The sequence below is a fragment of the Ziziphus jujuba genome, chromosome 2 (assembly GCF_031755915.1).
Source record: "Ziziphus jujuba cultivar Dongzao chromosome 2, ASM3175591v1".
In the NCBI taxonomy this organism is placed as follows: domain Eukaryota; kingdom Viridiplantae; phylum Streptophyta; class Magnoliopsida; order Rosales; family Rhamnaceae; genus Ziziphus; species Ziziphus jujuba.
Genome location: NC_083380.1, coordinates 20,022,269 through 20,045,742, shown reverse-complemented (window position 1 = coordinate 20,045,742; position 23,474 = coordinate 20,022,269). Strand labels below are relative to the sequence as shown.

Below are 23,474 nucleotides of genomic sequence, written 5' to 3'. Positions count from 1 at the left end.
ATATGTTTTTACTTCCTAAAATTAAGTTTTGAGTATTTGAATTCAAACCAAGTGATCCTGTAAACCAATTCCTAGAAGTACTTTTTACAAGTTTTTTTTTTGCAGTCCCTCCATACTTGAACCCTCCAAAGTTTTTTTTGCCTTCGCTCCATACTTGAACCCTCCAATAATTAGACTCACATATTCACTTATGAAAAAATGTATTTTGCAGAATAAAACTAAAATTAGTCATAATATAGTAACGTATAATTTATTTTTTTTGGCCGTCCCCTGTGCCCCCACCCAGTGATTTGAATCCGTGTCATACTTCGCACGGGTGCACGGATAATAACGGTCACCAACCGAGTTAGATCACTTCATATTAACTACTATACCTTGATCCTTGAGAATAATTTGATTAGAATTTTCGATTTATTAATGCAATTACAAAATACAAAGAAAGAAAGGAAAAAAAAAAAATCTACTCATTGTTCAAACAACTTGGAAATATGACGAAGCTACAACTAAGAGTAGCGTTAGCCTTGCAACTAAAAACTTATTTTTCTGCAAAACTAAGAGTTTTAGTTATCCTATTGGGTTTCAATATGATGGGACAATTCCATAGCTATATTCTTCGATCAAGAACATCTGATCTTCTTCAAGCTCTATGTCTGTTCTTCTAGCAAACCTACCCTTAACTCGGGGTCGGGTCTCTGCATACGCCTTCCTTGACGCATATCGTATTTTTTTCTCAAACTTTCTTGCTTTCCTCTTTTCTCTGTATTTTAGAACTTTTGCTTCCCTGTTTGTTGAAGTAATTTGGAGAGGCATCAGAAGTGAAGAGTTCTGGCTGATCTCAGCTGTCACTTTTGGAAACTTCGTATATGAATTCGAGATGTTGTTTATTGTTGGTTTCGGTAAAATGCTTGCATTTAAAATGGACAAGGTGGCCTGGCATAATAAATCAGAGAAGAAAGCAGAATAAATATAGATTAACAATATCTTTCTATAAAAAAGAAAAAAAATTAAAATGAAGAAAAAAAATTTACATATATCCATATATATATATATATATATGTTGGGATGGAACCTACCTTAGCCATGATGGCAAAAACAGGCAACAACTTGTTTAGAAAATACTAGAGATACCAATTGTTTGCAGTGAAAAGAAACACTTACAGTTTACAGAACCTAATTGTGGCAAAGCGTTTCCTCTCAGTAGGAAAACTTCAGCAAACGCTTACCTTCACAATTTTAAGTCATGAAGTCTAATAGTACAAATAAATGGGAACCATAGAAGACTTCCTGGAACACTTTCAAGAAAGCACAATTCTCTTAGTCATTTAGTACTCTGATCTAAATATTTCTCACTATGGCCGCCTTAATAAAGCAATAAGCAATCAACTGGTCATTAATAAGTGGTATGGAAGCTTATAAAAGAGAAATAAAGTCTCTTCCTTTTAAAAAATAAGATAATTTATATCTTGAAAAAAATATATATTTTTTACTAACAAAGAAGGAAGAGATCTTCGGGATATATACCTTTCATACCCGATTTAGAGAATACGGTTAAAAAAAAAGGAAAAAAATGTCACAAACAAAAGAAATGAACAATATGGTAACTAAAACGAGGAAATCATACAAATCCATTCAAGGAGTACTATTAAAGAAAGTGAAGTAAAAAATTAAAAGATGAATTCGTTACTTGCAATAACTTTGATCTTTAAAGATCGAACTGTATGAATTTGTTACCACAAGTATGTAGAATCTTACACACTGAGTGCTTGAAGGGGTGCTACTGATAACAGCTTTTGAGGCTTCATACTCCCCATTAATTTGGATGTTGTGCTGGAGTACTTGTGATTGCTCTTCAGCTGATTGAACCGGTACGATACTATCGCTAACATTATCACCCTCATAAACACTGTAAGTTTGCTGCTGATTGTAATCACCTTGTTGACGATCATGATTAGTACACGTTGAATTGTATTCCACAATACCCAGATACTGATCATCAACTGCTTCACCAGGCTTGAATCCACTACTGGTCAGGTTTTCATTCTCATCAGGATCAAGCAACAACCAAGAATCTGCTTCACCTTCATCAATCTCCTCATTAGTTTCTCGACCCAGAATTTCATTTCCCATTTCTAACATTGGGTCCTGCAGCCCATCCAAGCAAGTAGTCAAGGTTGGAAACTCCACAATAGGAAGAGAAGTTATGGGAACCCGGTTATGGCGGTGAGCAAGTGGATTAGCAGAGTGTATCTCAACATCACAACTGTGACATAGAGAAGCAGCATCAGCCTTGCAAGTGACAGCCGCTGGAGCATTTTCACAAGCAGTACATATCCATACTCGTTCATGTGGAAAAGCCAAAGAATTGGAAGCATGAATACGTTCATCACAAGCAGAACAGAGGAAAGCTGAATCAGTATGACAGTAGAGGGTGCTTGCTGCAGCTTGACAAGTGTCACAAATTCTTGCCCAGTTGCCATGATAGCCTTCTCCACCAGAATCAACCTTCAACATACCAGAATCAACCTTCAACATAGCTTGTTTAAAACGTTCTTTCCATTGTCTCTTAAGAAGTTTTTTCTTTTTCCCTTTTTTTTTTTTTTTTGTTTTTGGGTTGTCAGTAAATGGGATTGAGTGAAATAGGAAAAGAGAGAGGAGTGAATGTGTAAGCAAGCAAGGAGAGTGGAGGAAGAACCCAACCAAAAAAAAAAAAAAAAAAAAACAAGTGTCAAGAGGGATTTGGTGGTTGAGAGATGTTGGTCTATGATCTTGTGGTTAAACGCTGTTCCAGGTGGGATCGGAGGTTCCCTGGGTTGGTCCTCACCATGCCACCTTTTTTCTTTTTTCTTTTTTCTTTTTTCTTTTTTTTTTTTCTTCTTTTTTTCCTTCTACAGAACCTTTTAGCACAATGCTAAAACTGAACCAAACAAAACCCATGTAAGGCCCTCTTTTCGATGACTTCTGAAACGCTGTTTTTGGCTTTTAAGGTTTAGATGCAGCTTCTAAGTGTGTTTGAATAGTTTTTTGGAAGAGCTGCAGGCCTTTAAAAAAACATCTTTACCCAAAGCTTGAAACGTAGTGTCACAGGAAACTTTTATGAAATAGATAAAAGTTATTCCAAAAAGAAACTAAATAATGATAATTTTGTTCTGATGGTTTAAGCACCGAGTTTGGGGTTCAAAAATGAGTAACTAGGAATTGCTTAAAGAGACTAAACCAATAATATTATCAATGTTCAAACCTGGTAATTAATCTTGTGGCTGGAAAACTCTAAGCTGAGTGAAAAAGTTAAAGCTTCCTTCTTCCTATTCCCATCTTCTTTAAATTGATTCTGATATTGACTCCTCACTAGTGGGCATGAAGACCCACAAGCCCTTATCTGGTACTAAATGGGTGCCTTTAATGCAATGTGATTTTCCCAACAACGTGGCAGGTCGTAGTCCGAGGTACCCAAAGCATGTTGGAAATTTCAGGTACAATAAGTGGAAGTGATAGGGTCGGTCGACTATATTCTGGTTGGATAAGGGTAATGCCACGTTTGTGAGTGAGATTCTAAGTTATAAACCTATAATCAAATACAATGAAGTGTTATTAGATTCATAGCGCATTTTATTGTAATGTTGTGTATGTTCCCCGGTCAGCTAATGAAGCTGTTAACTGTTTAGCTGAAAAAGCTGTGGATAGATATCTTCTTCAGGTTTTGATTCCTATCCTGTAGCTTTTCAAATATCCTTGCTGAAGATGTACCGTTATCTTCTTCTTAATGAAAAAGTAGCAACCTTTCCGTCCAAATGCACATCTAAAAACAGTGACAAACCCAGACCCATTACAAATGCAGCAAGAGAGATATCTGTATGAATTCAGATCAGTGAAGATGGGTTAGAAGTGAGATGGAAATCCAACCAAACTAGGTGCTTATTGATGGCCAAAGGAATTTCTGCAAATTGGAAATTCTTTAGGAGGATGAGAGGTGAGTGTGAGCCGTAAGGTGGGAGGAGATGGATGAGGACAATAGTTTTTTTTTTTTTTTTTTTTAATTAATTGTTTTTCATTTTTGAAATTCTTAACTAAAAATATTTTTATTTTAATAGATTTAATTTAATACATACAAATACCTTAATACCCTTGCACAGGGATGCGTTTATTTGATAGATTTTTAAAAGTAAAGAGAAGTTAAACGATGAATTTTGAAAATAAAGGGATTTAAATGTGATTGGAACAAAATTAATAGAGTCTTAATGAAGTTAAGTCTTTGTATTTATTGTTGAGTCAACTTTCCTCGAAATAGGAAAAATAGGATATAAATATATATAATTTGATTATTTGGGGAAGGGAATTTTATTCCAGACTTAAATCAAGTCCTGATCAGTGAAGAAAAGGTGGACTTTAACAAAATATCAATAATAATATCGAATTTTTGGTGAGCATTGACATCGATCGGGGAGAAAAAAATATATGTTTGGATTGTCATAAAAATGTTGACATTATCGATGAATATCAACCTTATCAATATATATCAATGAAAATGGTGATTTTTTGATAGATATTTGTGGAAATATGATCAGTATTTTTGGATTCTGATTTTGTTTGTCCACTTTTCAATTTATTTTAATCTTTTAATTGTAAAATATTTTAGAAGAAAATTTAGAAACGTAGATAAGAAAATAATGATAATCTTCTAAATAAATGAAGAAGATGGAGAAGAAGATGATAATGATTTATTAAAAAAATAAGGAGAGGAAGATGATGCTATAGGGACGTGGAGAAAGAAGACAAAAGATATTATTATAATTATTTTTTTTATTTTCTTTTTTATTTTCATTGATTAAAGATCAAATAAAATAATATTTATCATCATTATATATACGCTTTCCAAGACCGTAGAGATGAAATCATATTTTATTATTATTATTATTATTATTTTTTAATTTTCATTGGTTAAGGAGAACGAACAATAAATTAAGATAAAATCTATCTGCAAATGGAATAAAAAATTTTGTTTTATTATTTATTAAGTTGTTGTGATATATTCTTCAAGAACCACGTGCAAATACAAATCTTTTTATTATTTTAAATAAATAATAAAATAACATGTGACATGTAATATAACTATATATATATATATATGGATGAAAATGTTATTATATTTTAATTTTTATATTTTTTATATTATTTTATTATATTAATTATTTTATATGTAAAAATTTATTTAAATTAAATATTTATAATTTTTAAAATTTTATCGATATTTTTAAAAATTTATATTTTTATTATTTTTATCGATATCAATATTTTCTTCTTTTGATAGTATTTTTGAGCTTAATGGTATTTTTGAGCTCTTAAACTAGCATTTTGCTTATGCGCGGAGCTCTTAAAGAGAAGACAAAAACAGGATTAGCGACATTGATTCTAACCGACAAATGGAAGTACACTGTTTTTCTCTGGACTGTTAAAGATAGCTCGTTGATCCAACTAAAAAAATATAAAGATATATATATATATATAAGGCGCCATAAACTATATAAAGAAAATGTTACCACAAATGCTAAAGTTTACAAAGCTCTTGATAAAGAATTATAGATTGAAAACAGAAATATCGTATTGATATCAAAATTTATTGTTTTTCACTATTAAATTAATCTCAGGAAGCCCAAGGAGATTGGCACTTTAATGAATTACAAAGGATAAAATCAAATAGTAGAGACAGAAATAATACTGTAACACTTCACCAATGCACAACTGCTAAAACTACAACAAAAATCTGCATAATATCAGAGAAGGAACTGCTGTTCATTGACTGCCCTATTTCACTTCAAAGTATAAAAAAACGAATTCACAACGATCAATTTATAATAGCTTTGCTTAGACGTCGAAGGTGAAGACATGCCGAAAGTTATATTACATTGCATATTTATCTCACTGAGAGAACTTTGCAATCAACTTGTCGACATGAATAATAATATCATCAATGCACGGTCGGACTGTGGCCTGGGGTTGAAGCAGCCAGGTTACAAACCGATGAAGGGCATCTGGATATGGAGGATTAGTTCCAGTTGGCCACTTTATTTGTGCATTGACAACTGCCAGTTGTAGGCTTCCTCCAGATTCTCCTAGTGCATATTCAAATGGAGATACCCCATACCTACAAATATTCAGTCATAAGCAATGTGAAAATGGATTCAACGTCATTAAATCTATGAATTAAAGTGTAGATTTCTATTTGTAGCACGGTCATCAATATTAGTAAATTGGTTGCATCTTGCATAGCAATAATACATGAAACATCGCATAAAATCAGATACTTTAGAAGGGGGAAAAGATAATATATTCATACCCTTTGTCTTTTCATTTTACCTTTTAAAATCTGAAAACGATAAATCTCACATATAAACCCCCCACACAACTTTTTATATGCATATAAAATGTACATGTTTATGCAACAACCTCCCTCAAGAAGAAGTTGTCTATAATTCCAGCATAAAATACATATTTTGAAAGAGATGCACAGTTGAAGTTTACTTTTTTAATGCATAACAATGTAGATTGAAACAGAGGATAAATATAAAAGCTATATTTGGTCCTTACATACATTTCATGGTCGAGAGTGGCAACTCATCGGAAGTGTAAATGTTCATGCATGCATAAAGATTTAATAAAGAAGCATCTAATCTCTCAATCTTCACGTGGTCCCATATTTAAAACTAAGAAAACTCCAAACCATATATCAGGTAGAGCAAAACAAAGACCAAACAGTAAAGCTGTGAAGCTAGACTCCCTTCTACATACTTTGACATGAATCCTTCAAGCATATCATAAGCCCCCAAGCATTCACAAGGAGTTTTTAACACACTAATTCTCACTTGTTAAAATATATACATATATATATATACATATGTATATATCCACACATGAATCTACACAGTTGCAGATCCAAACAGTTTTCTTAAACAATCAAGTGGAAATATAAAATAAGCCATTATGCAATGTAAAAAGAGATTCTCAAAAGTCAAAAACAATGATAATCATGGCAAAATGAAGGATCAATCCTCACATTATTGCATACAAAGTGCATCCCAATGACCAAATATCAGTTCTCTCATCAATATCTGCATGGCTTGGGCAATCCCACAACTCAGGAGCTCGAAAAGGTGCTGAACAGTGCTCAGACGCCCATTCCTACACAATAAGCAATCATAGATCAATATAGAGAAATAGTACTATCGCTTAAAATGTATGCAATTAATTTTTTTTAATTAAGAATTATAGCCACACCCTTCATCTTTTCATTTTACCTTTCAAAATTGGAAAATAATAAATAAAATTCTCACATATAAACCCCTAGTAATGACCCTAAACTTCATTTTACAACGTTAACCTATGGGATGTCAACTACATACATAAGAAGCAAACATTTGTGTACATGCAAATAAACCTTGAAAATATGTACCAAAAAAGCTTGAAAATATTTACTTTTGATGTTCAAACACAATATTTCAAATAGGGAAGAAAGGAAGGAGAAAACGGCACCTGCAATTGTAGGGCCTCTGCACGAGAGCGAATTTGCTTCCTTGCAGGTCGAGCACTGCCAAAATCCATTAGTATGGCAAGTGGTGCTTGTCCTTTTCTATGAGTTATAAGGACATTGCCAGGCTTGACATCATTATGTGCATATGGAGGATCAAATGTGTGCATGTGCTTGAGTCCTGCACAAAGCTGTTGATTGATTTTTGAGTTAAAGTTTTATTCATTATTCAAAAGCAATTCACCTACAACCTATATAATACTAACCTTCAAATTAAGACTTGCTAGGTTAGAGACTCAAACAGAATGTATGAAATCAATAAACATAAAAACTTCTAAAATTTTAATTTATGGAAATTAGAATTGATTAGAAGAAAAATTATTGAAATTTCCTAAACTAAGTTGTACAAAAAATATTTCATCAAGCATATTTACCTTGAGAGAAACAACAAAGATTATTTATAGTAACTAGCTCCAGCGATTGCTATCTTATCTTAGTATCAAAAAAATGTGACATGTGATGATCATAACCTACACACTATGACACCCACACTTCCAGTCAGGCAATATCATAGAGATATTCCTTGTCAAGGGAAAAGTTGCATTGTTCTATTGAAGAAAATAGTAGTGTCAAATAAATAGTTACATTGAAGACTGTTTTATTCACCTGCCGGAATATTTGAAGAACATCTGAGGTAGAAAAGGAGTCCTTCTTAGCTTTCATAGCCTTGGCATTGTCTAGTAATGTTCCATCCAAATGAACTGGAAATAACAAGTATGCTTCATGGCTCCAAGATCCTTCTTGTGTAGGCTGCCAATTGAAGAATATACTAGATATACACTCAATTTTGTAAAAACTATTACAAGAGATGGAATATATGGAAAATCTTGACAGATGACCGTCCTCATGAAACAAAGTATTATAATACCACATTTTCAAAAGCAATAATTGCCATGAAATTTAGAAGGTGATGACATTCTATAGTGGTATTACTGTATTGATATGTTGCAGAGCTAGAAAATTTGATGCAAGCACATCATATGGGATTTTAAATGCAATGCAGATAAACAGCTGTAGCCATAAAACTCCACTATCATTGATTAGCTATCTTTTCTTCAAAATATATCCACTTCTTGTGGATCATAAATGAAGTCTAGGATTAAAAAGGAAAGTTCAATGCCAACGGTTATACCATGAATATCCAACAAAAGCACCAACCTAGTAAAGCATTGAGCTAAAAGCTTACATGGAAAACCTAATAAGGAAATAAGACCTGAAACAATCCAAAAGCTAAATATGATCATCGTTTAGGTATTAGGAGATAACCTTAACAGAAATAATAGCATGATCAAGAAGTGGAAGGAGATTATTATGATTGAACAGTGACGATACACGAATCTCCTCCCTCACTAAATCCAACTGTTCGCTGCTCTGAATGAGAACCTTTTTCATAGCATAAGTGCCATCATCTGTACAACACAAAGAAAAAGATTAATACTAATACATGATTACAGCCAAATAACTTTTTTACAAAAGGATTCTGCGATCATTGCACAAAAGAATTGCATGTTAACATTATAGAAGTTTCAAAAGGTAAACCATCAAATCATAACAATGCACACAATATAAATAACACAAACATTACATCTCAAATCTAATAGAGAACTACAATAACATAAAATTCTGTTAATTTCCATGTTCCTTCTAAAAGGAAAATCCAACGGACTCTAGAGAAAAGAGGTAAACACCCCACAGTCAAAACTCGATAATATATGGACCACCAGTTAAGATCACCAAGATTAACTAATAAAAAAACATAATTTTCTCAGGTACATGGGTGTAAGTCCCAGATTATAAATCCCAAAACAGAGAAAAGAAAAACAACGTGAGAACCTAAGAAATTAAAGAGAACCAGGCTGAGCTGGATCTTCTTAGAAAAGATCAACACATTCTAACAATAATAATCATTAACAAACCACCATGATTCAATAAAAATTCACAGATCAGAAACTCAAATCATCAGAAGAAAACTTGCCAAACACCACTTTCTAAAATTAATACAAGAACAAAAAAATACCACAATTAAAAACTAAAAGCTATCAAACTCTAGCTCAAAGAATCAAATACAATCCTCTTCTATTCATAAAAAAAATGACCCAGATCGCAAAATCCCATAACAAAATATAACTTCCATGCTCAGAGGATCAAATTCAACCATTTTCAGATTTCTAATCAAACAACGCAGATCACGAAACCGCAGAAAAAAGTCAGTACTACTCTAATAGAATCCGAAAAGAACAACTAAAATTACATATTACCACTGACCCATATCATAAAATTCCACAACCAAAACAGAAAAAAAGAATAAATAAATAAATCAGAGTAATTCTAACCAGAGAGATGGGTAGTGTCTTTGCATTTCTTGGCTAAACCAGAAGTGGAGGAGCTGTCGGCAACAACCTCCTTGACCAAGAACACATATGCAAACCCACCTTCACCTAGCTGCCTCAGGATCCTGAACCTGTTCTCATTGATCCAAACATCCCCTCCACCATTAACGGCGTCGTATAGAGCATTCAACCCAGAAAATGAGCAACCCATCTATTTTATTTCCCTTCCTCTTTCTCTAAAAATGCATACAGATCTTCAAGCACGCTCTCTCTTTCTGGAAAATTGTAATATATGAAATCAGGTTTTCAAAAGAAAATATTTGAAAGACCTGATTTCACGTCAAAATTGTATGAGAGTTTTTGTGTGTGTTTTTTTGGTAATAAAGTTTTTGTGATTGTTCGATTTTATTTTATTTTCTTTTTTATTTTTGGCCCTTTCTGCTATTTATATATGTATACATAATTTTTGGGGGAACTCTCTTCCGACGAGTTTTTTTGCTGTTTAGGATTTCTTGAAAATGTGCACCAAACACATGGATTTGCTTTTGACACTCCGTTTTTTCATCTTTCCACTCCTCCATTTTCGGAATGTATGAAAAATTTTTTAAAAAAAAAAAAAAGTTAATATATAACATAATTGAAGAGGAATGCAACTACCATAAAATTGGTTTGCTAAATTTTGGATGCCAAAAATATGAATTTTTGTATATTAATGTGGTATTTAAAAAATATTAAAATGTATGATTCTAATTTAAATTGTTATTTTACATAAAAAAAATTCAGAATTATTCGTAAAAATATAACTTTAGCATTCAACGTGAGTAATTGACAAATCAATAAATTATAATGCCATGACATGGCATTATATTTTCTGAGAGTTATTTATGGTTAAATATAAAAGCATGACATGGCATTATATTTTCTAATATGACTATTGTCTATCGAAAAATTTATTGATTTGTCAATTAAAATATAATACCATATCATGCTTTTATATTTAACCATAAATAAATCTAGTTATTCTAATATTATTCGTAGTTGAAATATTTATTTTAGTAATAAAAATACATTAATTTTAATGAACTAGAAAAAGTAAATTTCACCACTTAGTATAATTACTTATAGGAAAATGAACAGAATATAAAACCATATCTCATCATTTTTTATTTCACTTTTTTGGTAAAATATTTAATAACTTTATTATTTTTCATAATTGGAATACTTATATTGTTATTAAATTTAAATAATATTTTTATATGCTGAAGAAAGGCAAACGTTTTTTTTTTTTTTAATGATAGTATTGTTTCATAGTGAATTATTTTATTTATTTAAATAAGTATATGAATACATAGTCAACCTTTCGAAGTATCAAAATTGTAGCGTATTCCAAGCAAAAGAGATTGTGAAATTGAAGAAACAAAAAATATATATATTTCTTTTTTCTTTTTCTTTTTTTGCTATAGAAAAAAAATATATATATATATCTATATGTGTGTGTGTGTGTATGTGTGTGTGTGTGTGTGTATTTCTTTTATGTTCATTGTGGGGTATGCCAAATACCCAAAATAATTTGACAATTTTGGGTTTCCCATATATGCGGAAAGGGAAATATTATGTATGAATTGACATACCTATATTATATACATTTTACACCATATGGGATCATGTGCGTTCAAATAAAAGCAAAATGAAAGTAATATTGATCAATGGCTGCAGAAAGTTTGATCCAATAGTTTTGTAAATCTGAATTGAGATTACGCAATCAGGCCAGGAAAGCATTGTAGGTCCACCTCAAACAAGAAAAACAAGAGCAAAAAAATGGTTCATAGAAAAGGTTAAGATATAGCGACTCCAGTGAGCATAGGGTAGTCTCTAATGCTGAACGGATCACAGCCATTAGCTTTTCGATAATCTCGGCGCAAGTTTTTATTTGTTAATGCAGCATTCAATTTTTTGTCTTCTGACATAGGGACAACTGTTATCTTAGTTGCCCTTAATGAATAAACTATACTTTTGAAATTGAGGACAAATTTGAGATCCCAAGTATAGTTGACCCAAAAGATTATTGTTTAATCAGCAAGATTACGTGCATCAAATTGTTCAAAATACCATATATATATATATATATATATATATATGTTTATATATATCTATGGGATACCAATTTAGGATCATTGTCCAAAAATAATAATTCCACTGTTAAATTGTCCTTGCAAAAATTTATATGACTATTATTAAATAGAAAATACTATTTGTTATTAATAATGAACGATGATCAAGAAATCTATTGAGCATCAAAAAATCTATATACCAAATGATATATATCAATCATAACTTAAATGGTTATTATTAAAAAATTTATTTTAAAATTTTAATATAAAAATAATAAAATTAATATTTCAATTAAAGTTTATCTAATGATTATTATCAATTATAACAAATAACAAAGATTATATTAATTAATTTATTTAGATATTTTAAAGTTTTTAAAATTAAAATTATATATAAAAGTAATGATCCATTATAAATATGAGACAAAAACATGCTTATGTCAAGATTTAAAGCTACAGAAAAAACATTTAGCATTTTTCATATTAATCAATTCCCAATATAAAATGGGAATTATGTTTCTGATATATTAAAATTGCCTACATGAAAACGATAAATCCATAGCATTTTTTTCAATTGAGAATTGCTATATCATCTAACTGTCCCATCAATGACAAATTTCTTCCCAAAACAAGCTAAAAATTTGACATGGCATAATAAGTTTTCCAGTAGGCATCTAATTGAAGAGAATACCGCTTTAGGAATGGAGTCCTATAAGATACCCTCCACCTCAAGATCTACCATCAAATCAAGAACTAGATAACATTAGCTGGGTAAAATTAAAAGTTAACTATAAGTAAACTAATCTTGGTGATCTATTAAAACTGAAGAACTAAATATGAAGTCCATCCATAGACAGCCTTATCAATGAAATCAATAACATATTCATATATATTGTTATAAACAAACAACCCAATTGTATTCCATGACACTTCTTTCCAGTGCAACAAATCATTACACTTGTTATACCTGGTGAAAGTTCCAAGTAATATTTTCTCCATTAAAAATATACTTATTTTCAGAAGGCTAAGCTAGCCTTAAACTGAAAGATTTCACCAGAAATAGTCTCTTTCCCTCCAGAGTGCCTTGGTCACAGGAAGAAGTAAATAAATCAATATGTATGTACGCTAATTGTGTGTGCTATCAAACAAGTTTGCCACAATCATCTGGAACGTCTGGCTGTTGCTGAGTTATGCAATGTATATTTCCACCTGCCAGAACAACCTCCCTAGCACCTTCAATTCCTACCACCTGAACCCAATCAACATGAAATAGTTTCTTTCTGTCAGATAAGCATTGTCGAGTTGTATAACATATCTAAATAGGGCATATATAGCATTTGGAAAAATATTCATATTTCGTGGAAAATCAAATTTCAATATCAGGAAAAAGATAAAAATAATATTCTTGTGCTTAAACTTTATCTCACTGTGGGTATAATGGCTAAACATGTTGTGGAAGCAAAAAATGGAACAATTGCATCTTCCATCTCAGAATTTGGGCATTTGAATCATTAGTTGATCCCAAATTGCATTAGAAATAAAATGCACATAAATTAGTTTTTTCCAGTACATATAGTTGAAAGTCAAAGAGTATCAGCCTATCTGGGTTTCCTGTTGGAGGTTTAAACATTTTTGTTATAAAAGGTGAGGCTCTATTTTTCTACAGGCTGCATTTACTAATTTAGGGGAAAGAAGAAATAAATAAATAAAATGACAAGACAAAAAACAAAAAGGTCTTGTAAGATTCAAAGTTTTGGTTCCCATTTGCAGTAGGTCTTCAACTACTTTGACGTCAAAGTATAAAAATTTTTTAAGTTATCAGCGGCTTCTATGCTCTTGTCTTGAAGCTACAACCCACCTTGCATCTTAGTGTGTCACTCTACATAGTAATTCTCCAGTTTTCAACACCAAAGCTAATACATGCTTCCGGAATTTAATCCCATGCATGTTCTCTTTCCTTAAACTACCAGATGGATAAATTCTAAATAATGTTTTTCATAGCTCAAAAAACACATGACTTTGTTTGTACATATTGGATTATGATTAGCAATTAAAATTTATCAGTAACTCGAAGATAAATACTCCAACCTTGTGCATTAATAAATGAAGATTTGAGAGACAAATAAACAGCAGAATAGCTTACTTGATGATCTGGAAAGGCTTGAGAGAGGACGCGAACAGCCTCATCATCCCACTTCTTATCCCCGAATTGTGGTACAATGATTCCTCCATTCGCAATATAGAAGTTTACATATGAAGCAGCAAGTCTTGTACCAGGGAGTCTCGATTTAGCTTCACCATTCTGTGGTAGAAGAAAGGCATACAAAGAACACAGAATAAGATTTTAATATTCACTGGTCAACGAACAGGAAGTGAGAGATTTACAACCAAAAAAAAGAAAAAAGTACCATAAACAAGAAGTAACAGACTAACTGGGAAATACAGGGCTTGAGTTTCAAGATACACATCAAAACTAAGGACTTTACATCACTCCCAAAACCTAAGGGGCTAGAAGGCTGGTACCCATTACAGGACAATAGCACCCAAAAGCATAGATACATATTTTTTTTCCTAAATTATTTTTGACCATTAGTCTCTTTTCTGATAATCACAAATTAAAACAAAGAGTCTTCTCATAGATGCCCTGTTTTGTTACCTTCTAGGAGTCAAAAATAGATCTTGGTTTATTGTTTATGACTAAGTATCACTTTCTTTTACTCAGATTAAGAATGGATTTTGCTCCATAGCAATTCCTTATTTCATCAATGAAACATAACATTTCTTAAAAGAAGAATTTTACCAAGGATTAACAACAAATGCAAATTCTTAAAAGTGCACAGCATGCATGCCTGATTACAAAGACTTTTTAATTCATGTTTGCATAAATTAGTTCCAATATATGCAAATTAAATATGTTTCACACAATCATCACCAACTCATCCTAACAATCTTGATTGTACGGATAAGTACAATATGATTCTGAACAATTGGGGAAAAAGCCTCTATAAGGCTGTACTAAAAAGATGCCTATAAACATGTGACAATACTATAACTAAAACAACACTAATTACTTGACAACTTGAAACCGCTTGCCTATAAATGTGGCCGGTGTACAAATATAAAGATGAACAGCAATAAATGTGTTTTACCAAAAAGAACTGATTAAATTAGTTAGTTGACTCTTTTTCCTCATGTAAAGGTCTTTGTTTGTTTGTTTGTTTGTTTGGGTTTTTTTTTTTTTTTTTTTTTTTAATTCCAATAAAAAGGCTGTTTTTTGGCTGATAAAGACAAAAAGATATTGCTTAACAGCATTTAGGAGAACTTCCTAATAAAGAAATGAAATTCCTTTCTTAGCTGTTATCATATGAAGAAACAAAAAACCATCGAGTACAAGAACCAAAAGAATATCATTAGCTGCTACAAGTGTATGATGGTAAACACCTATCTGGTTATACTAACGACTCAACATTTTTAGATGTTCAGTTTGCTTTCAATTGTATAAAGAGCCACACAAAACAGAATGAAAATCAAAGTTTGTGCTTGTAAAATGTTAACCTCAAAAATCCCAGCAGCCTCTTCATCTGTCATGTGTAGTGGCCCTGGTACATGGAGTTTAATTACTTCCATATTCCTGCCTTTGGCATCAGTGGCTTTGGAGAGAACAGAAAGGGCTTCTACAGATCGCTCGTACTGAGGATCTGTTTCATCGTCAGTCCAGGACAATGCAACCACCCCAGGCTTCACAAAGCAGCACATATTGTCGATGTGACCGTTAGTGTCATCATCCCCTGTTAAGTAGTAATGTAGTAGTCCATAAATTAGGTTTCAATAAAATAAAGGTGTAACAAGTATGAAACTGAGCAATCTATTCGACTTGGTTATATATAAAACTCATAAGCTATATATGAAAAAGGAATACATAAAAATTCCTGGAAACACCAATTGAAAATATCATCACAACTGTCGATATGACAGATATAATAACACCAATAGTCGATATGACCAGCATCACCAATATAGGAGTACATAATTTAGGTTTCAATAAAATAAAGGTATAACAAGTATGCAGCCGAACAATCTGTTCAAATTGCTTATATATAAAAATCATAAGCTATGTATGAAAAATGTATACATAAAAATTCCAGGAAACATCAATTGAAAGTATCATCACAACTCAGACCACAGATAGAGAGAAAGATAAGATGACCACAACTAATCAATAATAAAAACAATTTCACCTGGAAACCTATCCCAATAAAATGGAAACCTATCCAAATAATAAACTAGAACTTTAGTAAGCTGTAAGAATGAGGAACTGCATGTAAACAGGTTTCCATAGGACCTTTCTACTTTAGCACCAGTAAATCTACCTGTTTTATCTCCTTGAACTTAATTTTCAAACAATTAAGTTCAACAAAAACTTGTAAACCCAACTAACTGAAGATTGCATTTGTTTCATAGGTATGCTTCAGTAACATCATCCTACTCCATGAATTACCAGCCTAAAGATAAATGAGATTAATCTTCCAAGCTTTTGAAGGAATATTTCGGAACAGAAAACAGCTAGACAAATGGAAGACATTGAATTAGTTGTCTTTTCTTCACCGGTCCAACAACTAGTTTACACATAGGGGAAGCACGTAGTAAGATTCCCATTCCCTTCAACTCCTCCGTTCTTGCCTGGTTTTGAAATCAGATGTGGAAACAACTCCTTGCAAAGTACCACTACACCACAAGGCCATTGGCAACAGAACCAATTTCTTTGGCAAGAGGGAAGAGCTGTTGGGTTTTCCACTATCTAATCATCTTTAATCCATTAACAACTAGTTGACTCCCAGTAGGATATTACTGAAACTGAACATTCTTTTCATCCCCTTTTTTTACCAAAAAACATGTGGAACCTCAATATATAGTGCAGCAATAAAATAAATATTTTTTCACTTGTTTCAAATGGAAATTAGCTACATCGTAAGCAGCATTCATATATATCAATTTGTTGTCAATCTACAGAACAAAGTAAGACTATTGAGACAAGAGGATAGTTAGTAATCAAGTTGAATTATGTAGTGTGTACCATATAATCCACGAGGCAACCAAATAACCTTACTGACTCCAAGATACGCCTTAAGTTCATCCTCTATCTGCTCCTTAGTCAAATGAGGATTCCTGTTCTTGCTCAAGAGGCACTCCTCGGTGGTAAGGCAAGTTCCTAAAGGAGAAAACAGATATGATTATATGCAAAAGATGGCAAACTTGCAAATTGCAAGTATAATTGTAGGAATAGATGTTTCGGATATAATTGTACTTTCATAGCCAAAATAAATGGAAAAACATAAGGTTCTGAACATCAGCAAGTGAAGTGCAAAAAAGTGCAACTGCTTACTTGTCAAGAATAGATAGCTATCTGCTTTAACAGCAACAAATTAATAAACATACAGATTAAACAAATCCAAAGTTTTACTAGGTAAGCACATGGTGGTGCAACTGTTATATGTCATAAACAGATGCATAGCCTTCAGCAACTGTTTTAGAGACAGAGTTTATGAAAGCCAAGGTTTAAAATACCAAGTCGTGACATAAACTGCCAACCAATATTTGATTTTTGACAGTGATTCTATGCTTATGATGATCATGTTTGATTTTTCCACCCTCGACCCCCTCAAACTATAAATAGGCATGTGAGTGTGTGTGTGTGTGTGTGTGTGTGTTTTTAATGCCAATTGAGTAGAAGCAAAATGCTACCTTCTCCATCCACGTGGATGCTTCCACCTTCAAGAACTAAATTGTGCGAAAATCTTGGGAGCTTCTCAAGTGCTAGAATCTAATACCAAATAGTGATTGTTAGAAAACATAAATGAGTGGTTTCCAGAACCCAAAAACAGAGAGAGAGAGAGAGAGAGAGAGAGGCTATAACCATTAGTAATCAAACTATGATCTATAAGATTATACCAACCTTTTGCGCCACATGAAGGTCAAGCTTCCAATCTTGATAACAACCTTCACCAATACCTAGAAATTCCGCAAGTAATCACATTATAGAAGTTATACAAGAAACAAAATTAAGACATAAAAACAGAAAGCATATTACATCTCTGATCACAAACCAAGCCATTATCTTGGTACGTAGCATTTTATTGGCTATTTTCTCAAACAATGATGAAGATTAAGCTCATTGATAATTTCTTCAATGTGATAAATGAGTTACCAATATCCTACAATCTCTACTTCATATTACATAGCAATACAATACACATTTTTTCACTGTCATGCATAAATTCTTGGCTTTATATATGCCAATATCTGCCATTCTCTTTGATAAATCAAGTATAAAGGGAAGCAAACAGCATCCTTATTTGAATTACAAATTTTAGCCTATATCACAAACTATATCGAGAAAAAAAAAAAAAAAAAAAACTGTATTGCCAAAACTATCATCCTGAAAAGTTAGCCTATTTTGCTCTTTCATTATTTTAGGTTGACTCCATGCCGACCAAATTCCCATAGCCAACACTACCTACTTCATGAAGATATGATATCCAAGCAAACACAACCAATGTCAAAATCACAATAAACATGAACCAAGCAAACACTTTCTCCTTCATAACAGGCACATGCTTTCAAACATTCTAACCTTACCTCCCCAACTATTAAAATTCCAATCAATGCCAGCAACTTTTTGCAGCAAGGTACCACAGCCAGAAGTGCTTTTTCTGACAACAAACTGAAAGAAAATCAAAACAATTAATCAGATGAAATATGCAGATATTAACCTAGCATAATAGCTAAAAAGTAGTGGATAAAGGGAGAAGCTTACAGTTGGCCCAGTATCACGAAACCAAGAATCATTCATGCTCATCTCAATCACCCTGACAGTTTCTGGTAGCTGACTCCTTGCATTTTCCCACTATGTAATTAAACAAAATTTCAAACTCAGTTTAAGGATGGCATCAAAGAGTATTCACGCAACAGAGGACCACCATCTCTGTGATACATACTAACCTGAGTGGCACTTGCACAGACAGTCACAGGCTCAAACTTTGAGATTGCAGTTGCTATCTTGGCAAATACACGCTGAGCAGGTACTGCATTATCTCTCCAGTTATCCGGGCGCTCCTATGGTCAAATTAAGCTTGATTGTCATCAAACTATAATAGGTTGATAGAATTTCATAGCAGGATCAATTTATTTTGCCACAAGAACAGGAAATAAGACACTGATAAATTATTCAGAACAATTAAAGTTCCAAAGTGATGATCAGGGATGAAACCATAGGGAAAACAGAGGAATAAGGATTACATAGAACGGAAGGGAAGAAATAGGTTTATTTGCTTAAATGATGGAATTATAAATTCGATTGAATAGTCTGTAACCTGCCTCAAAGATCAACATAACTATTGCCAGATATCAAATAGAAAACCATGTGAGGATTAGTAAATCCAACAAAGGAAATTGATGGAGCATGTGAATGGCATTAAATATGAATTACTTAAATTCTTCAAAATATGTTATCAGAAGAGAATAAAACCAGAGGACGCCTATGTGGCTCCTGTTTACTATCAAAGAAATGTTTAGAAGTACAAAAGATCCATTTAAGAAAGGCAGGTTGTAACATGCAAGTAGGTCTGAAACAAATACCATTTCTGAAACAACCAAAAAAGCACAAAAAGCTCCGATTCTGGCCGACCCATCAATTGGAACAACAGAATTATATCACTCAAAATTGAAAACACAGAAAAAAAAATAATAATAATAACAACTGAAATTAAAGAAAACGCTTTAAAACAAAAAGGAAGGCCTAGCTAACATCATCTCTGCCATCACAAAGTTGTCTCTTATGGCAAGTTATAGCATGCAACAGGATTCTGACACAAATCCAATTTCTGAAACAAGCAAAAATGCACCAAAAGTCACTGATTCTCCAAAAACAAAAAGGAAGGCCTAACATCATCTCTACCATCACAGAGTTAGTGTTTTTGAAAAGTTATAGCATGAAAAAGCGTCTGACTCAAAACCCGTTTCTGAAACAACCAAAAATGCGCAAAAACCTTTCATTTTGCCAGACCCATCAATCTGAAAAACAGAATTATCACCTCAAAAATGGAAAACCAAAATAAAATAAAACCACCAAGAGGAATGGAGCAAAACGAATAAAAAAAAACAAAACAAAACAAAACAAGAAAATAAACGAAAAACAAGGTCTAACTTCATCTTTTCCACCACAGAGTTGTTTTTTATGGCAAGTTATAGCATGCAACAACAGGGTCTGACGCAAAACTCATTTCTCAAACGACAAATCATTCACAAAATTTACATCTTTTTTCAAGACCCATTAATCAAAACGACAGATTTATACCAACTAGGTAAAACATGGAAAAGTCAAACAAACCAAACTTGGGCAATCAAACAAAACAAAGATATGAAAGAATCACTAACAGGCCAACCCATCCAACACTGCGTATGGGGTTCCCACTCCGCCGGCATGTAGTATCCATGGAAAGCCGGTGTACCTTCCACCTCCAAGGCTCGCCCTCCTTTACCCATCTCTCTCTGTCTCTCTCTCTCTCTGTCTCTCTCTCTCTCTTTCTGTGACGATTATCAAATTAAAGTAGCATTCAGCGCAACAAATTGTGGAACGCCAATAAATAGACAATCCATCAACAAGTGGGAAAATCAAAGTGCTACTTGATACGTAATTTCCTCAAGTGGGATTGTGGGAACGTGAACAGAGATTGGTGGGTCTCACTCTGCGCGTTTGACGTGGAATAATACCGTTGGCTGACTGGTTGAAAAGATTCCAGAATTTACGTCAAAGCTGTAAAATAAAATAATAATAATAATAATAATAAATAGATTCCTCTGGGTCCTGCTGAACCTAACCTAATATTCCTTGATAAATTCAAAAAAAAAAAAAAAAAAAGGCACTGACCATTAAACAAGTTAGAATGTCGCTGTCAGGTAGTAAAAATATATTATATATATGGCAAAGAAAACAACAAACAAGCATTATAGGCTGCGAAATGATACTATCTCACGTCAGAAAAGTCTTTCCCGAAGACTGATATTTTTTTGTAATTATTTGTTGTCTGATTATTTTTTTATCTGATTCCCTTTGGAATCCTAAAAGGGTTATCAAATATTAGAATATAGCACAAAAAAAATAAAATGCAGTACATAGGGTTATTATATCTTTACATTTACTGTAGAGATGCTATATTTTTTTTGGTAATGTTAGTTTTGGTGCCAAAAATTTGCCAAATTAGGAAAATATACTCTACAGTAACTTTTAGTGAGCACTGTTGAAAAAAAATTTAACATTTTTTCTTGATAAATAAAAAAAATTATAAAACCCTGTTACTATCATAGTTTAAAAAAAATTAAATTGAGGACAAATAGTTTTGATGAAAACTAATTTTCAAAAAAACAATTTCCAATAAATTAATTTTTTAAGAACTAATTTGCTTCTAATGTTTGGTTTATAATGAATTTTTCATGACTTATAAGTAATTAAATTAATTTTTATCTTTACTACTAAAAAAATTAATTTTTCTCTTTTAATTAAGGATAAAATTATTTTTAAAAAATTACACAATATCAATAATACTATTTATAGATGATTTACTTTCCCAAATCTTGAGAATTATACTTCTAAGATCTCATTTGGAGAATGTCAAAATTGAAAAGGAAAGTGATTCTTGGGATTGAATTTTCTGAAAAATAATTTTTCTTCTGGCATGTTTGGTAAGTAATAAAAAAGTTGAGATTTATAAGTAATTAAATTTAATATTGTATAATAAATTAAGACAATATATATATTAAAAAAAATTTAAATTTTCTTTGTGATTCTCAAAATGATAATTTTATAGGTGGGAACAACTTTTCCACATATTTTTCTATATTAATGGGAATCTAATTTCGCGGATCCACATTTTTCCACTTCATAATAAATATCCAAACAAAAAAAAACATTACTTTCGCAGAATTAGATTCCCACTAATTTTACCATTATCCAAACATGCCATAAATGGATTTACATTTTTCATCTTTTAAAAATTACCTAAACATAAAAAAGGTTAATTTTCTCAATAAATCTTAGATTCCTATAAAGAATAATATTTCTCAAATTGGCCTAAAGATAAAAATTGATGTAGTCTTGCAATCCAAAATGGTGAGTGTGGTTTTTTTTTTTTTTTAATCAAAATGAATAAACAAATTATTTTGGAAAATAAAAAAGTTAGAAAGATGGAGATTGTCTATACACTTGCAATCTATAACAATGGATGACGAGCAATCTATACATATCTATGTTTAGGGATGAATTCGTAGTTCATTTGAACTATTATACGTTTTGTACTTTACCCTTGAACTTAAAAAAGGTATCACATTACTTGTGAACTATTGATTTTCTGTCATTTTAGTTTAATTCTTTGTTTATATGTAATATATTTGGCAAAAAATTATGCAAATACCACAATTAAAAATAAAGTAAAAATATAATAAAACAGTTTTTCAATAAAGTTACATTATTTATGTACAACTAATTTCTTAATATTTAACAGTTACAAACGCATAATTAAACAAAAATTAAAAAAAAAAAAACCGGCTCATGAGGGAATACAACACTTTTTGTAATTTGGAGATTGGACTATAATTTAGGGAGGTAAAATATATTTAACCTATATTTTTATAGATGGTATGAACTTCTACTCTTTTGGCCAGAGTCCATGTGCATTATCAAAACTTTTAAATTGAAAAAAATTTACCATTGTTCTTTAGAGGGCTATGTTAAAATCAAAGGGGTGTATTAAATTTAAAGTTTGGAAGATTTTAAAAATGTTTAAGAATTTAAAAGTATTCGATTTAAATTTTAAAGGAGTCTAGATAAGTCCAATAATATTTAATTCAGATTTTAGTTGATTTTATAAAAATTTATTAAAATTCAAATATATTCAATTAGGATTTTGTAAAATTATTTCAAAATCTAGAATTATTTAAAAAAATCATTAATTTTAAAAGAATTTAAAAAATAATAAATTTTAATAGATTTAAAATAATTTTAAAAATAAAATTATGAAAAAAATTATTACTATGAAATCCAACCTTAATTTTAAAATTTTCATTAGTTTGTTTAAATTTTTTTTATGAAATCTATAAATTTTATAATAATTTATTAAACTTTTAAATTATATAATTTATTTTAAATCAATTAATTTTAAGTTGGATATATCTTTTTTAAAATTTAAATTTTAATATTTATATCAATATTTAAATTTAATAATATATTTTTTAAAATAATAATTATAATAATAATAATAAGACAAAAAAAGATGCTGTTATAGGTGTTTATTTTTAATCATAATCGGTTGAGATTTAGGAGGCGGTGGAACATGAAGAATCCATTGGATCTATAACCAAGTCGTGGCGTTTAGTGGAAGTTTCAACTTTTTTCCTAAATAA

At 31.5% G+C, this 23,474-nt stretch overlaps 3 protein-coding genes across 3 annotated transcripts; all 3 read right to left on the bottom strand.

Annotated features, from left to right (window-relative positions):
• Positions 1-382: 382 nt before the first annotated feature.
• On the bottom strand, positions 383-3,955 carry LOC107418912 (zinc finger protein CONSTANS-LIKE 2). The gene is made up of 2 exons (XM_016027605.4): positions 1,753-3,955; positions 383-930 (listed from the first exon to the last, which is right to left on the bottom strand). The coding sequence occupies exons 1-2, from the start codon at positions 2,530-2,532 to the stop codon at positions 580-582; spliced, it is 1,131 nt and encodes a 376-aa protein (XP_015883091.3). The 5' UTR covers positions 2,533-3,955; the 3' UTR covers positions 383-579.
• A 1,623-nt stretch (positions 3,956-5,578) lies between these two features.
• LOC107418911 (uncharacterized) lies at positions 5,579-10,351 on the bottom strand. The gene is made up of 6 exons (XM_016027604.4): positions 9,913-10,351; positions 8,846-8,988; positions 8,186-8,329; positions 7,525-7,710; positions 7,049-7,173; positions 5,579-6,139 (listed from the first exon to the last, which is right to left on the bottom strand). Exons 1-6 carry the CDS (start codon positions 10,118-10,120, stop codon positions 5,914-5,916), a joined length of 1,032 nt encoding a protein of 343 aa, XP_015883090.1. The 5' UTR covers positions 10,121-10,351; the 3' UTR covers positions 5,579-5,913.
• Positions 10,352-12,886: 2,535 nt separating this feature from the next.
• On the bottom strand, positions 12,887-20,632 carry LOC107418914 (agmatine deiminase). Its single transcript, XM_016027608.4, has 10 exons — positions 20,454-20,632; positions 19,020-19,133; positions 18,835-18,924; positions 18,657-18,741; positions 17,974-18,029; positions 17,763-17,841; positions 17,095-17,229; positions 15,576-15,808; positions 14,164-14,322; positions 12,887-13,269 (listed from the first exon to the last, which is right to left on the bottom strand). Exons 1-10 carry the CDS (start codon positions 20,559-20,561, stop codon positions 13,162-13,164), a joined length of 1,167 nt encoding a protein of 388 aa, XP_015883094.1. The 5' UTR covers positions 20,562-20,632; the 3' UTR covers positions 12,887-13,161.
• Positions 20,633-23,474: the final 2,842 nt, after the last annotated feature.

Excerpts from the sequence above, each read along its gene's own strand:
- LOC107418912 (XM_016027605.4), bottom strand. The coding sequence starts at position 2,532 with ATGTTGAAGGTTGATTCTGGTATGTTGAAGGTTGATTCTGGTGGAGAA. Across the intron at positions 931-1,752 it reads CCCCTTCAAGCACTCAGTGT|GCCACCTTGTCCATTTTAAA; the intron begins GTAAGATTCTAC and ends TTATTATGCCAG.
- LOC107418911 (XM_016027604.4), bottom strand. The coding sequence starts at position 10,120 with ATGGGTTGCTCATTTTCTGGGTTGAATGCTCTATACGACGCCGTTAAT. Across the intron at positions 8,989-9,912 it reads AGACACTACCCATCTCTCTG|ATGATGGCACTTATGCTATG; the intron begins GTTAGAATTACT and ends TGTGTTGTACAG. Across the intron at positions 7,174-7,524 it reads CAGAGGCCCTACAATTGCAG|GAATGGGCGTCTGAGCACTG; the intron begins GTGCCGTTTTCT and ends CTTATTGTGTAG.
- LOC107418914 (XM_016027608.4), bottom strand. The coding sequence starts at position 20,561 with ATGGGTAAAGGAGGGCGAGCCTTGGAGGTGGAAGGTACACCGGCTTTC. Across the intron at positions 19,134-20,453 it reads AGTGTTGGATGGGTTGGCCT|GAGCGCCCGGATAACTGGAG; the intron begins GTTAGTGATTCT and ends ATTTGACCATAG. Across the intron at positions 15,809-17,094 it reads GTTGCCTCGTGGATTATATG|GGGATGATGACACTAACGGT; the intron begins GTACACACTACA and ends ACTACTTAACAG.